Here is a 15,232-nt window from a genome sequence, read left to right on the forward strand (position 1 = left end):
CTGTCAGCCCGAGCTAGAACAGCCCTACAATCAATCCAGTGGGATGTCTAGGCCATGGAATTCTCTGAGCTCAGGATCCAAGCCGATAATTTGAGTGATGCTAGATCCGGATGTTGGACTTGCTGCTGGTTCATTGTGAGGAGAGAAGAAAACGGCCTCAACGGGATCGGTGGTTCCAGCGACAGGAGATGAAGCTCTGTGAACCAGTGCTGGCGCGGCCATGTTGGAGCTATCAAGATAAGAGTGCAATGTTCCGCCTTCAACTTCCTGAGGACCCTGGGAATCAGGGGAAATGGAGGAAATGCGAACGCAGAGACATTGAACCATGCGATCGAAAAGGCATTGCCTAGAGACCCCTTCCGGGGACGCCAGCTTGCTTAGTGTTGGCATTTGGCGTTCTGTCTGGTTGCGAAAAGGTCCAGGTGAGGAGTGCCTTATTGGGAGAAAATTCGATTGAGAATCTGCTGATCCAACTCCCACTCGTGGCAAACTGTTCACGGTCTGCTCAGTGAGTCTGCGTACTCTGCACAAAGGGAAATGTTGTGAAGAAGCAACCAGTTCCAGATTTTCTGCGATTCTTGAGATAATGTCAGGGAACGGGTCCCACCCTGTTTGTTTAGATAGTGCATTGTCGTGGTATTGTCTGTCCGCACGAGCACTAGAGAATTTTTGATCCGTGGGAGGAAAGCCAGAAGGGCTAGGTAGACAGCTCGCGGAGATTTATGTATAGCTTCCGTTCAGAAGGGGACCACGGTCCGCTTATCCGAAGCTCCTGGAGGAACGCTCCCCAACCTTCCAGGAAAGCATCTGTTGTAATGATATGCGGAGAAGCTGGAAGCAAGAAAGGCAAGCCTAGCAAAAGGTTTTGAGGGTGAATCCACCACAGTAGAGCTTTGACCATGTGAGAGGTAATGCGGATGACATCGTCGAACGATCCGGTGACCTGGAGCCATTGAGTTGACAGCGCTTCTTGGAGAGGGCGCATGTGAAGGAGACAGTGCGAAACTAACAGGATGCAGGAAGACATCATCCCAAGCAGAGATTTGAAAAGGCGTACTGTGAGGGACTTTTTGGATTGTAAGCGAGTGGCCAAAGAAATTTGTTTGTTTTGCCACTCCTTTGATGGAAAAGCTTTTTTCTGGGTTGTGTCGAGAATAGCGCCCAGGAAAGTTATACGCTGGGAAGGTTGAAGGACAGACTTGTCCCGATTGAGAGTGAGACCTAAGTGGTTGAAAAGCTGAAGACAAGCGTTGGAGGACCTGGTCACGCCTGCTAGAGAAGGTGCCTTGACAAGCCAGTCATCCAAGTACGGGAAGACTTGGTGATGTTGTCGGAGATATGCGGCCACTGGAGATAGGCATTTCGTAAAGATGCGTGGCGCTGATTTTAGGCCAAAAGGCAGGACCCGAAATTGGTAGTGTCTGCCTGCCACAGCGAACCTGAGGAACTTTTTGTGATTCCGGTGGATTGGGACGTGAAAATAGGCATCCTGAAGGTCTAAAGACACCATGTAGTCGTTTGTGTTGAGAAGTTGTAGCATCTCTTGAATAGAAACCATGCGAAATATTTGTTGAGACTTCAAGTCCAGTATAGGTCTCCATTTCTTCTCCTTTTTTCCGATCAGGAAAAAACGGGAGTAGCACCCCTTGCCCCGTTGGCCAAGAGGAACTCTTTCTATAGCTCCCTTCCAGAGCATTAGTGAGAGCTCCAAGAGCAGAAAATGTAAATTCTTGTGGAGCATTGGACGAGGAGGGTTCTGGGGAGGAATTTTTATGAACTCCAGTGAGTGTCCAAACTGAACTAGTTGCAGGACCCATCGATCTGTAGTTATCTTTTTCCAATTGTGTAGAAAATGAGGAATTCTTCCTCCAATACTGGATGGTGGAAAGGAAGTGGAGACCGGTGGCAGAGAGAAGTCATTGTCGTCGAGCTGTGTCCTTTTGCCTACCTCCTTTCCCTCGAAAGGAGGACTTAGTGCAAGACGACTGCTGTTGTTGTTGACGCTGCTGGTACTGCGGTTGATATTGTTGATTGGAAGAGTAAGAGGAATTGTAGTTTTGATAATCTCCTCTTGTAGAAGATTGTCCTCTCCCTCTTGAGCCACAAAAAGGAGGTTTTTTTTTTTTAACTGAAGGGTACCCAAAGCCCTAGCCGTATCAGTATCCTTTTTAATGCCCTGAAGAGCCTCATCAATGTGTGTGCCGAAGAGAAGCTGGCCTTCATAAGGCATATCAAGGACTTTAGTTTGTATCTCCGGACGGAATGCTGTTGCTTTCAGCCAACCCTGGCATCTTAACACTGCAGCCCCCGCCAGTTGGCGAAAACCAGTAGAAGCGATATCCATCGCACAATCGATGATCTCAGAGGCTGAGCGTTCGCCTTCTAGTAGGATCTTTTTTCCTCTTCTTTCGCCTCCTCCGGCAAGGATCCAAGATATGGGGCAATGTTTGCCCACATTTGTCAGTTATGAAGTCCTAACAGTGCCAAAGAGTTGGAAGCGCGCACTGTTAACGCGGACATAGATGAGAAACGTTTCCCAATATTATCTAACCGTCTCCCGTCGTCATCTGGAGGGGCAGTTAGCGTTGCAGAAGGATTTTTAGATTTCCACTGCGCGGTCTGTGTGATAACAGAGTCAGGTTTGGGGTGGCCAGTCAGGCAAGCTGGATCGGTGTCCGGAGCCCTATATTTCTTGTCCAGCCTAGGCAGCACCGGGGGTAATGAAGAAGGGTTTTGCATAATCTTAACACCCTGGTCCCAAATGTAGTAGATGATAGGTATAGACCTGACGGACTTCTTGAACGGTTCCTTAAAGCCATAAAGGAAACAGTCTTGTTGGTGAGAAGGCATAGGTATTTGAATCCGCTGAGCCACTCAAAGATATTGTGGAAGCCCCCGATATCCTCAGGGGTGAATCAGCTTGAATAGGCACAGGGGATGCCGCACAGGGAATTACATAATCGTCCCATTCATCGTGTTTTGATTGAGAATGCAAATGCTACTTACCAGTATGCATCTGTTCTTGGCATGTAGGGCTGCTGACATTCATATCTGTGCATAGATCGCCGCCTAGTGTTGGGTCCGGATGATTGCACATTGTTGTCCTGGAAGAGTCTTCGAAGTATCATGAGATAGGTGGCTCCTCCCCTGGACTACAGTGCGCATGGGCATCGCCTACATCCCCAGATTGTTTTTAGCCATTGGCAGAGATGGAGTGAAGTATGTGAGTGATGCCTATGCTACGAGCAGATATATATAAATATATATATGTATGAAGACTGCAGCTGCTACAGGCGCCGGGGAGGAGGGTGGGCGATATGAATGTCAGCAGCCCTACATGCCAAGAACAGATGCATACTGGTAAGTAGCATTTGCAGTTCGAGGCATGTGGGCTGCTGAATTCATATCTGTGCATAGAATACATAGCAGTCCTCCCATTATTGGCGGCCACCCGTGCCAGCTGCAGCAGTCTGAAAAAGTGTCTTGAGAACAGCCTGACCAACAGCTGCCTGCTGTTTGGAGTGCACGTCTACACAGTAATGTTTAGTGAAAGTATGTGTGGTAGACCATGTGGCTGCTCTACAAATATCTTCTAAGGGAATATTACCCAAGAAAGCCATAGAGGCCCCCAACTTTCTGGTGGAGTGGGCTCTTGGTGGAATTGTGAGTGTGCGCTTAGCCTTAGCGTAACAGATCTGAATGCATTTTACAATCCACCTAGCGATCCCAGCTTTGGAGATAGCGTTTCCCTTGTGGTGTGAGGCAAATGCAACGAAAAGTTGCTTGGTCTTACGAAAATCTTTGGTCCTGTCAATGTAGTACATTAAGGCTCTTTTAACGTCAAGGGTGTGGAGCATCCGCTCCGCCAGCGACTCTGGGTTCTGAAAAAACACTGGCAACTCAATTGTCTGGTTCATATGGAATTGAGATACAACCTTGGGTAAGAATTTGGGGTTAGTGCGGAGCACCACCCTGTTAGCGTGTACTTGGAAGAAAGGTTCTTGGATGGTGAGCGCCTGCAATTCGCTAACCCTCCGTAGCGATGTAATTGCTACTAAGAAAGCGACCTTCCAAGTCAGAAACTGAAGCTCACAAGAGTGCAGTGGCTTAAAGGGAGGACCCATCAGCCTAGTAAGAACCACATTGAGGTTCCATTCCGGAGCTGGTGGTGTCCGTGGCGGAATGACCCTCTTGAGTCCTTCCAGAAAAGCCTTAATAGCAGGGACCTTAAAAAATGATAGGTGTTGCCTATTCTGGAGGTATGCTGCCATTGCAGACAAGTGAATGCGTATGGAAGAATACGCCAAATTACATTGGTACAGGTGGAACAGGTAACAAATGATGTTTTGAATGGAAGCATCCAGCGGGTCAATATCGTGGTTTACACAGTAAACGACAAACCGCTTCCATTTAGCCGCATAACAAGCTCTAGTAGTGGGCTTACTTGCATCCCGAATGATGTCCATGCAATCGGGGGGAAGATTGAGGTAGCCAAACTCTAGGACTTCAGGAGCCAGATCGCCAGGTTGAGCTGTTGCGGATCTGGGTGCTGAATGTCGCCATGGCTCTGCGTCAAAAGGCTGGGAGTGAGATGAAGCCTTTGATGCGGTACCACGGAGAGTTCCAGAAACGTGGTGTACCATGGTTGGCGAGCCCACGTTGGAGCAACCAGGATGAGAGTCATCGAGTGCTGCCTGAGTTTGCGTGCCACCAGCGGTATCAGAGGTGCTGGGGGAAAAGCGTACGCAAATCTGCCTGACCAGTTCATCCACATCGCATTGCCCTGTGATTGCGGGTGTGGGAACCTGGCGGCGAAGCTTTGGCATTTTGCGTTCTCCTTTGTGGCGAACAGGTCTATCTCTGGATGACCCCACTTTTGGAAGTACGGTTGGAGTACTGATGGATGTATCTCCCACTCGTGCATTTGATGGCTGTGCCTGCTGAGCAGGTCCGCCATCTGGTTGTCCTTGCCCGGGAGATGCTCTGCCATGAGGAAGATGTTCCTCTGAATGGCCCACTTCCACATGCTCGGAGCCAGATGAGACAGCTGCGGAGAGTGTGTGCCCCCCTGTTTCTGAATGTAGTACATGGCCGTCATGTTGTCCGTCCGGATCAACACGACCTTGTTGCACAGATGTACTTTGAATGCCTTCAAGGCCATGAAGATTGCCATCAATTCCAAAACATTGATGTGCATCTTCCTTTGCTGTAGTGTCCATAGTCCCTGCACTGTGTAATGGAGTACATGCGCTCCCCATCCCTGGAGAGAAGCGTCCGTCGTCAGGATGATCTGTGGCACAGGCTCCTGGAACGGTCGGCCTTGCAAAGGTTTTGTGGATTCCACCAATGCAGAGAGTTGTATGCCCGACCGCTCACCAACACTAGGTCTGTCAGTTGCCCATGAGCCTGAGTCCACTGACGTGCTAGGCACTCCTGAAGCGGACGCATATGTAGTCTCGCGTGCGGGACTATGGAGATGCAGGAGGCCATCATGCCTATCAACTGCATGAACACCTTCGCTGGAAGCGAGTGTTGAGGTCTGAATCGTTGGATCAGCGTTTGGATACTGGCGATTCTCACTGAATTTGGCTGCGCAGTGGCTGCCAGAGTGTCTATTGTCGCGCCCAGATACTGCCTTATATGGGCAGGTTGGAGATGGGATTTCGGGTAATTCAGAGAGAATCACAGATCGTGCAGGAGATGAATGGTGCGGGACACGTGGTCGGCGCACTGCTGTTCTGTTTTTGCCTGAATGAGCCAGTCGTCTAGATAAGGATAGACGTGGACGTTCTGGCGTCGTAGATGCGCCGCCACAGTCGCCAGGCACTTTGTAAAGACTCTTGGCGCTGTGGTGACCCCGAACGGCAGAACCCTGAACTGGTAGTGCTGGTATTGAATCGTGAATCTGAGATACTTCCTGTGGGAAGGATGCAGGGGGATATGAAAGTATGCATCCTTTAGATCCAACGTAGCCAGGAAGTCCCCCTGTTGAAGCAGAGGGAGTACCTGCTGTAACGTGAGCATAAGGAAGTTCTCCGAGAGAATATACCAGTTGAGGGGCCTGAGGTCCAGGATGGGCCTGAGGGATCCGTCCTTTTTGGGGATTAGAAAATACAGGGAGTAAACCCCTGTTCCCCTTTCTTGCAGTGGGACGAGCTCTATTGCCCCTTTTTGCAGCATGACTTGAACTTCCTGCTGCAACAAGTGCAAGTGCTCGCCGGACATAGGACGGTTTCTTGGAGGTATGTTTGGTGGAGTGGAAGTGAGTTCCAGACAATAACCGTACTGGATAAGAGATTTGACCCACCTGTCCGTGGTGATGGATTTCCACGCGGGCAGGAACTGCTGGAGTCTCCCCCCGACCGGTGTTGTGTGGTCGGGGGGCAGTGACAAGACGTCACTGCTTGTTGGCGGTGGTGGACCTGGAGCTGTTGTTTCCACGTCCCCTGCCCTTGACGTTGTTGCCTCTGTAGCCACCTCTACCCTTGTTGGTGTATGAGGTTTGTGTATTGCTCTTATAGTACTGTGCGGATTGGGATGCCTGACCCCTTGAGGTGCCTCTGGTATTGGAGCAGCGAAAGGAACCACCCCGAAACTGCTGAGATTGGAGGGCCCCCATAGACTTAGCAGTGTCTGTGTCTTTCTTCATTTTTTCAAGTGTCGCATCCACCTCGGGGCCAAACAGGTGGTCAGGATTAACTGCTTGGTTCAGGATGGTTGTCTGTATATCTGGTTTAAAGCCTGATATCCTAAGCCATGCATGTCTTCTTAGCAACACACTAGTGTTGATCGCCCTGGAGGCTGTATCAGCCACATCCAGCGCACATTTGATGGAAGCGTTAGTGATCAGCTTTCCCTCCTGAATTAACATTTCCCCTGCCTCCTTGTACTGGTCAGGCAAGTGCTGCAGCAGTGTTTCTAGGGTGTCGTAATGAGCCCTATCGTAGCGTGCAAGTAGGGCCTGCGTGTTTGAGATGCGCCAAATATTAGCTGCCTGCGCAGCAATTCGTTTCCCTGAGGCCTCAAATATTTTTGACTCTTTGTCTGGGGGAGGAGTGTCACCAGTGGTCTGTGAATTCGCCCTCTTGCGTGCGTTGGATACAACCAAAGAGTCCAGTGGCAAGTGCCCCTTGATGTATGTTGGATCCGAGGGCGCTGCCTTATATTTTTTGTCAATGCGAGGATTGATGACACGTGCCCGAGTGGGCTCCTTGAAGACCTCCGGCGCGTGCTTTAGCACTCCCTTAAGCATCGGCAATGTCTTGACTGACTTTTCAGCCACTGAGAAAGTGTCAAACAAAAAATCCACATCCACAGGATCTGAATGTAGGTCGACATCATGATTAGCTGCAGCTCTCTCAATCAAAGCGTTGAAGGCTGCAGAGTCCTCCGTCTGTGAGGTTTTCGCCGCAAAGAGCTGCGGTTCCTGACCCGACTGCGGGTCCTCTGGGTCGCCTCCGGCGGACCAAGGTTCATGTTCCTCCTCCGGATCCGAGTACGCCGGATAGTTGTACTCGACCCCCTCCTCTTCGTCACCATCCCCCGCGTTGGAACGCGTTGGTGAACGTTTTAAGTCTTTGGGAGATGCAGGCTCTATAGGGGCCGAAGTACCCGCAGAGTCTTTCTTGTTCTTGAGAGGAATACGAAAATGTTCCAACCCCGGCTCCGTGGTGATTTTCCTTTTGAGGAGAGACAGTTTCCCGGTATTGGCGTCGATGATGACCTCTCGACGCTCTTCCTCTGCAAGTGGCTGGAGCCGAGGCTTCGACACCACCAATGACGCTTTGGGCGTCGACACCACCTTCGAGGGCACGCCTGCCCCATGCCTCTGAGCGAAAGCCTTTGGCGTCGACTTTGGCGGCAGGGTGAAGCGGATAGGCGTCTGCGCCTTTGTCGGCTTCGGTGTGGGCTTCGGCACCACATCCTCTGGTTCGGGAACCACAGCGTCCTTCCGAATCCGTTGCAGGGAGTCTGCGACCTTTTTCGTTAAGGCTGGAGAGGGCTTGACCGGCTCGAGCGATTTCCCTGAGTCGGGAGTCGGGTCGGCGAGAGGCACAGTCTTCGGAGCCGACACATCACCATCCTTGGCCTCGACGGCCGGAGCCTGCGCAGCCAGAGCTTTAGAATCGCCTTGACGCTTCTTCGAAGCTTGCTTCGGGTCATCGACCTCGACCATCTTCGGCACCGACGCGACCGCGTCGGTCGACTTCGCCTTCGGCGTCGACCCCGAGGTCCTCGGGTCGGCCATCTTGGCGCGGCTCTTCAAGTCGGCCATTTTGAATTTTTTAGACATCGATGCCTCTAGAGCCTTCTGTCCCACCAGCGCAGCTTTCACTTTCGGTTTCGGAACCGTTGGTGTGGATCCCGATGGCTTCACTTTAGTTTTCTTCAACGGGAGTGGCGCATCAGAAATGTCCGTGGCCGGGCCCGGAGGCGGGGCTGCTGGACGAGTAACGAGGTCTTGGGTAAGGCCCGAAGGCGATCCCTCGACCTGGGCCGTATGTAGGGGGTTGACCCCTGAGTCAGTTTGAGGATGCTCTTCCTCTGAGCTATCCCCCACGGTGGCAATGGCCCCATCGTCGTCCCCTACCTCGTCGCCGGCTTCATCAAACTCCTCGTCTCCCGCGTCATAGTCGTCGCCCTCCGATGCAGGGCTAGAGTCCGAAACTTGAAAGACATCGTCGTCTCCAACAAATTCTTCGAAGATGTTGTCCGGCGGGGGCGCCGGGGGTGCCGATAACTGGGCCTGGAGTCTAGCGGCCCGACGAAGCTTGAGAGTCTTCTTACACCGGAACTTTGAGCAGGCCATACACCTGGTCTCATCATGGTCCGGTGACAAACATTTGTTGCACACAGGGTGCACATCGAGGTGTGAATACTTGGAGGTGAACACCGGGCACCTTTTGAACGGAGTTCGTTCCATGTTCAGTAGTCTGGAGCGTCGAGTAGGCCCGTCCGCGCCGACAGCACGCGGAGGGGCAGCAAGAGTTCGGAGCTGAGAAACAGACAAAACCCGAACGAAAACGATACCGACGCAAAGCCTAAAGACCTTTTGGTCTCAAGTTAGAAAAGTTAAACAACTATCGATTCCGACAGAGGGAACCAAAACACATCCGAACCCAATGGCGGAAAAAAACAATCTGGGGATGGAGGCGATGCCCATGCGCACTGTAGTCCAGGGGAGGAGCCACCTATCTCGTGATACTTCAAAGACTCTTCCAGGACAACAATGTGCAATCATCCGGACCCAACACTAGGCGGCGATCTATGCACAGATATGAATTCAGCAGCCCACATGCCTCGAACTCTTGAAGTTCACCTTCTTCTTGTTGTTCCACCTCATCATTATCATCAGAGGAAGGTGGAGGTTGCGAAGTGGAAGGGCCAGGCTGTATTACCAGAGGTGAAGGCCGAGGTCTAGGTGGTAGAGAGACCACTGGAGGAGGTGGAGGTGTAACTAAAGAGGGAAACCTTTGTTTGTAATCAGAAATTAGTACCTGGAGGTCAGAAACCAGAGTCGCTGGCAGACAAACCATAGGAGGTTGAGGGGGATGGTACTCCTCATGGTAATCTACCTGGTCCTCCTGCTCATGTTCATCATAGTCTGAGCTTTCGTGATATTTGACATGAAGTTCAGATGGGCTGGTAGCAGTCCTGAAGATACTGCCGTCATCAGTCTTCCTCCTCCAGGAGGTGGGCAGGTGGTAAAGGCTGGACTCTGCTTGGAGAATTCAAGGCCGGTGTCAGCGTGCGTTTCGTAATTTTAAGGTGTACATACGCACTTTGCAAGGTAAGTTCAGCTGTCGTCGACGAGCCCGTCGACAGAGTGGTCGTCGACGGGTGTCACAGGTGGTATCGTCGACGATGACGCCGTCGACGCAGACTGTTGTGGCGTCAACGGTGGTATCGTCGTCGATGCTGTCGTCGACGATGGTCGCGTCGACGATTTAGTCGTCGGCGGTGGCTTCGTCGACGGAGCCTTCGTCGATGACGAAGTAGATGTCGACGAGGTTGTCTTCATCGACTGCGATCGTATGGACGTCGATGACGATTTCTTTATTTTAATCGTCGACGAGTTAGACCTACCGTCCACCTATGATGAAGTGGTCGACATCGACAATGCAGAAGATGCCACAGAGGTAGATATGGTCGTCGTCGACGAGGTAAAAGGCAAAGTCGACGAGGTGGAAACAGGTTTCTTGAAGGTTGGAACAGTCTCCCGAGGAGAAGCCTTCGCCGGTAGAGCTTTGGAATACGCCTCTGAAGACTTTTTATGAGTCTTATTTTGAGGTGGTTGCGATGAAGGACCTGGAGAGGCCACCCTAGGTCTCTTGAGAGGAATGTGAAATCCTGAAGGAACATTCACTCTCTTCAGAAGATACTGCCTGGTCTTTATCTTTTAGCCTCTGCAGGCAAATTAAGAGGTGTCCCTCCCTGTCCTTGAGGGTCTTCGTAGAAAAGGTACGACATACCTTACAGTCCTTTGAAGAATGATCCGGGTAGAGGAAATAGAGACAGTCCTTGTGCTGGTCATCCACATGATGTCTCTTTTTACCCCATGAAGCACAGGACCTAAAAAGTCCTTTTTTAGGAGTATCAGCCATAGGTAACCTGAAAACTCCACACAGATGAAGAGAAAAGAACTGGAAATTCAGAAACTAAGGAAAGCTGAGCAGAGCTCAGTGGAGAATCCCTCAGCACAACGTGCGGTAGAAAATCTGATGGACTAGAGCTCCTTCCAGGAAGGTTCCAGAGGGTGGTGATAGCTGATTGGCTCTTCGCCAAAGTTTGGTCCTTTTCACAAAAGGACATGGATATGTTACTAATGAGAGGCCTCTGGCCCATTACTATGCAAATATGTCTATGAGACATTACTTTATTTATGTATCGGGGACTCCCATCCCGACGACGGGGAATGATTCAGGCATCTGAATATATGAAAGATACCCTAATACTAGATAAGCGCTCCGTCCATCATCCCCTTTGGTATCGCTTTGTTCGCCCTAAGTTGGCAGGGTAGGCCCAGATGGGGGTCCCTTGCTCCCTTTGCCATTGGATTCAAGCTAGCCTGGCTGAGACGACTGATTAGCAAAAGAAAACAGTCCCAGGATGCTTGTTTCTGGTCCAGGGAAGACATGGCTTGGCAGTTTGGGCTGAACTATTCCCATGAGGCACAGGGGCAGACTGATTTGCATATGATCATGTCTGAACTCAGGTGGTGGAGTGAGCTAAAGAATGGTGAGGGATTAAACCCAGATCAGTTGAATGGGGGTGAGTGTTTGATTTGCTCAAACGCTCCGTCCAACATCCCCTTTTGTATCGCTTTGTTGGCCCTAAGTTGGCAGGGTATGCTCAGACGTGAGTCCCTTGCTCACTGTGCCACTGTATTCAAAGTAGCCTGGTTGATGATGGCTGAAATGCCAGAAACCGGTCCCAGGATGCTGGTTTCCGGTCCAGGGAAGACCTGGCTTTGGCAGTTCGGGCTGGACTGTTCCCATGAGGCACAGGGTCAGACTGATTTGCATATGGCCATGTCTGAACTGGGGTGGCGGAGTGAGTTAAAGAATAGTGATGGATTAAACCCAGATCAGTTGACTGGGGGGTGAGTGTTTGATTTGCTCAAACGCTCCGTCCATCATCCCCTTTTGTATCGCTTAACTCAGATAACTGCCAACTTCTGCTGAGCAAACACTGCAACGGTAGTAGGACTCTCGTGTCACTGCAATGTCTTCCATGGGTTTCCAAATTACGCTCCCAGTCGGTGAGGCGAAAATTTGCTCATTATTCCTAGAATCCTACTCAGAATTCTGATAAGGAAACTGCTGGTGGGATACTGAGTTATTCAATCTTGTGGGGACAGAGATGGAAAGTCAGAGGTTGCTGCCTGAATTTAGCAAAGAGTTCCATAAACAAATGGCCTACAAATGGACCATAAGTGTTAAGACGGTTGCTTAACAATTATTTCACAGGAGTCCGAATCTTCAGTGGCTTACTTGGTATAGACAAAGACTGAAATGTCACAGAATTCTGACCTCAGGCTCTCTGGCACCCGAAGTAGATTAAATAACGGTGACTAAGACTGAAGTGGGTACTTAGATCACAGGAATGTACTCCCTTGAAACTCTATGCCCAAAAAGGAACCTGGAGATTTGATAGCCACAATCAGAATCAAAGTATATATTTAATACACCTCATCTGGGGGAGACAAACATCCAGCTTTGCTTTTATCATTAGAATATCACACAAAACATTTGACATCAGAATGATCTCTTGGTTTGCTCCATCTTTTATATAGCATCTGGGTGTCCCTTTCAATTCGTAGCTAATCAAATCCGAAGTAGAGCTTCATCCCTACGATGAGCACCTGTCTCATTGATTTGGTATGCATAGCATTCCTTTAGTGTACTCAACACACAAAAGGAAGTAGGAGTGAAAAGAATAAACACTTAAAGAGTTATAATGGACAAAGTCAACATGTTTGAGAAACTGCCCTCACTCACAAATGTGGCATGCTTCATCATAGGGCTCCTAACACACCCCTGCGCAGACCAACACCTGGGGTGGTGCAATAGGGTGGGGAGACAAAACAAACAAAGAATAATAGAGCTCAAGAAAATGGAAAGTGCATACTTCCTTTTGTGTGTGGAGATCGTTGTTGAGGAGGTCAAAGTAGGAGTAGTTTCTCCTCCCTCTCCCGAGTGTATGGATTCATTTAGTGTTCTCAGCACTTCAATGGCATCAAAAGAGCCTGAAGGCAATGGCAACCTGCCAGATGAGGAGGCTCTACTGTATACAATCAATTACGACCCGTACTAAAACACTATGTGACACTGGTGTGTTGCCCGACTGGGTCAATGGAGCATTAAGCAACTACGACACCAATTAAAGTCTGGTAAAGGCTTTAACATGACAACTGCCACAAAGGCTTAAACGTCCGAGCAGGACATTGCCATAAATGATGATCACTCTCCATATAGCAGTATTCTTCCAATAGGTATAACAGTCTTATTTTTTCTACAGTGGGGAAGACCAGTTAAGCGGTCAGTTGCCTTGTGACACCTATATCATTAACAGTCTTATGTACCAATAGTGAGAATCCCACTACATACATATAAGTGCATCTACTATGAATATTAAGGGGGATATACTTGGGTCATGTAGGACGCCTGCTCTGCATATGATAATACCACTATGAGTAACACTAATTCTAGAGTCCAGGTGTTCCCCAAAAGTGTACAGGGCTCAATGCAAAACCCAAAGTGCTCTATTGGTGGTAGTGTGGGCGAGCAGCCTAACACAAGAGGAGTGTAAGACATTTATTGCACACACAAGATCAATAATGGACACCCGACTCAAGAAGGAGATCCAGACCAATTTTATAAAATTATACTTTGTTCGCATTTTTATTTTAAAGACCAAGACTTCTAAATAAGACAAGTATGTATTGAGTCAAGCGACTTTTCAGGTTCAAAGATTGACAGTGAAATAGTCTAATAGTTCAAGATGCACGAGGAGGTAATCAAGTGAGGGGTGTATCAAGCGAGTATATAACTTACAGTTCCAGTCCTCTGGGGGTCAGACCCACATGGAGTGGGGACTGCAACAGAACCCCATTTTCTCACAGGGCATCTGTCAGATATACTATTAGGCCTTCACCATGATAGTGCCACTGCAGGCATAATAGTTTATGAGCCCAACAAAAGCAGTCAATTGTCCCAAGTCTCTTCTTTGTCAACATTAGAGACTACTTCAGCCACTGTGTGTAGATGGAATACATAGTACTTTGCGGCTGGCTGCTTTCCTGAGCAGGGAATTTCAAACAAATGGAAACTGCTCCTACTGTCCTGTAAGTGTCTTGCCTCCACCACAAGCCATTTAATAAAAATAACCCAGACCCAAAACAAAGTCGTACTGTCTATTTTAGGTAATGTACAGGTGCCTTTTTGAACCTCAAATTCCATAAAGATTTAAAATTCAAGTAAATAGGTTTGTCCCGGAATACTTCTTTGTTTATGTGCACACTTTAAAAAGTCTCTTTAGATTTTCAGTGAAAATGACACAAACTCAAACTCACAATATATTCATTATTGGTGCACATGACCACTGCGGTTTGGGGGTATTTGTGAACTGATTTTTCATTTAATATGCAGTCATTTTGTGGGAGTGAAACTGGCTAAGAGCATATCATAAACAAACACTCAATAAAAAAGAATTCAACAATGTTTCTAAATTGCCAGAAAAGTAAAACATTTTTTTCGACCATTTCACCTGAAAAACAAATCAAATGAGAAAAACAAAAGTTTACTCACGAAACATCAATCTTTCCATCCGGCCGCCTGGTTGCACCTGTCACCTTGGTATTTAATTTAAACTTAATGCCTTGCTTCTGTAGAATACGCTGAAAGTTCTTAGAGATCTCCATATCAATTCCTACTCCACCAACATGACCCAAGAACTCCACCGCTGTCACTTCCGAACCCAGTCGCTGCCAGACTGAACCCTGGAAACATTAAAGAAGGAGAATGAAAAACCACTGTAATTTAGGCACCCCTCTGCATCTGCATGGTACATTAGGATGGTTTTAACACTAACTGGCAAGTGATTGGACTAGAATGCAAAATGATTCAGACACTAACTGCAAAACTAACCTTGTGCTATGGAACCTGTAACACTAATTAAACAGGTCCTTTTTGTGGCATTTAAGTCTGAGGCCTCAGAGCATCCTAACACTAGGAGAACTTTTAATAGCTCTAGATCCGTATTCAAGAACAATCTTACTACCGGACACCTGAAAGCGGACTCACAAAATTGAAACCAACTCAAAACCCAGCAAATCCCAGTGGATGACAGCCCACACTAGGGGTGTTCAACAAAGGCTTAGGAGACCCATATCTATGGCAGAATTTCAGTATATCAACCTATGATAAAGTTGTATACAAAGTTCCTGAAGGACAAGTTACTTACCTTTAACTGACAAGCAGCGGTACTGCTGATATTTCCAGATCCACTCTGGTTAGCTGGGGCAGATTCTACGATAAGGAATCTGCAGCTAGATGTTGCTATCACATGGCGAGCCACCCACCCAATCACCTCTTAGGCAAACTTGTTTGATATTTTTAAAATTAGACAGGCTAGAAGCAAATTACAATGAATGTATTTTTTGAGCCTTAATTATAGAACAATCTCCTTTCAAAAACAGCTGCCTAATTTGAGTTTTTGAAAAGCCACTGAT

General features: G+C 48.6%; 1 protein-coding gene across 1 annotated transcript in view; it reads right to left on the minus strand.

Moving 5' to 3' along the window:
* Positions 1-15,232, minus strand: part of LOC147666007 (dihydrolipoyl dehydrogenase, mitochondrial) — a 193,208-nt gene that overhangs the window by 86,238 nt on the left and 91,738 nt on the right. The window contains exon 9 of the mRNA XM_086949329.1: positions 14,310-14,500. Within this exon, the coding sequence (XP_086805455.1) occupies positions 14,310-14,500 (191 nt within the window). The remainder of the gene's footprint in view (positions 1-14,309; positions 14,501-15,232) is intronic.

The sequence above is a fragment of the Lissotriton vulgaris genome, unplaced genomic scaffold, assembly GCF_964263255.1.
Source record: "Lissotriton vulgaris unplaced genomic scaffold, aLisVul1.2 SCAFFOLD_1018, whole genome shotgun sequence".
Taxonomy (NCBI): Eukaryota; Metazoa; Chordata; class Amphibia; order Caudata; family Salamandridae; genus Lissotriton; species Lissotriton vulgaris.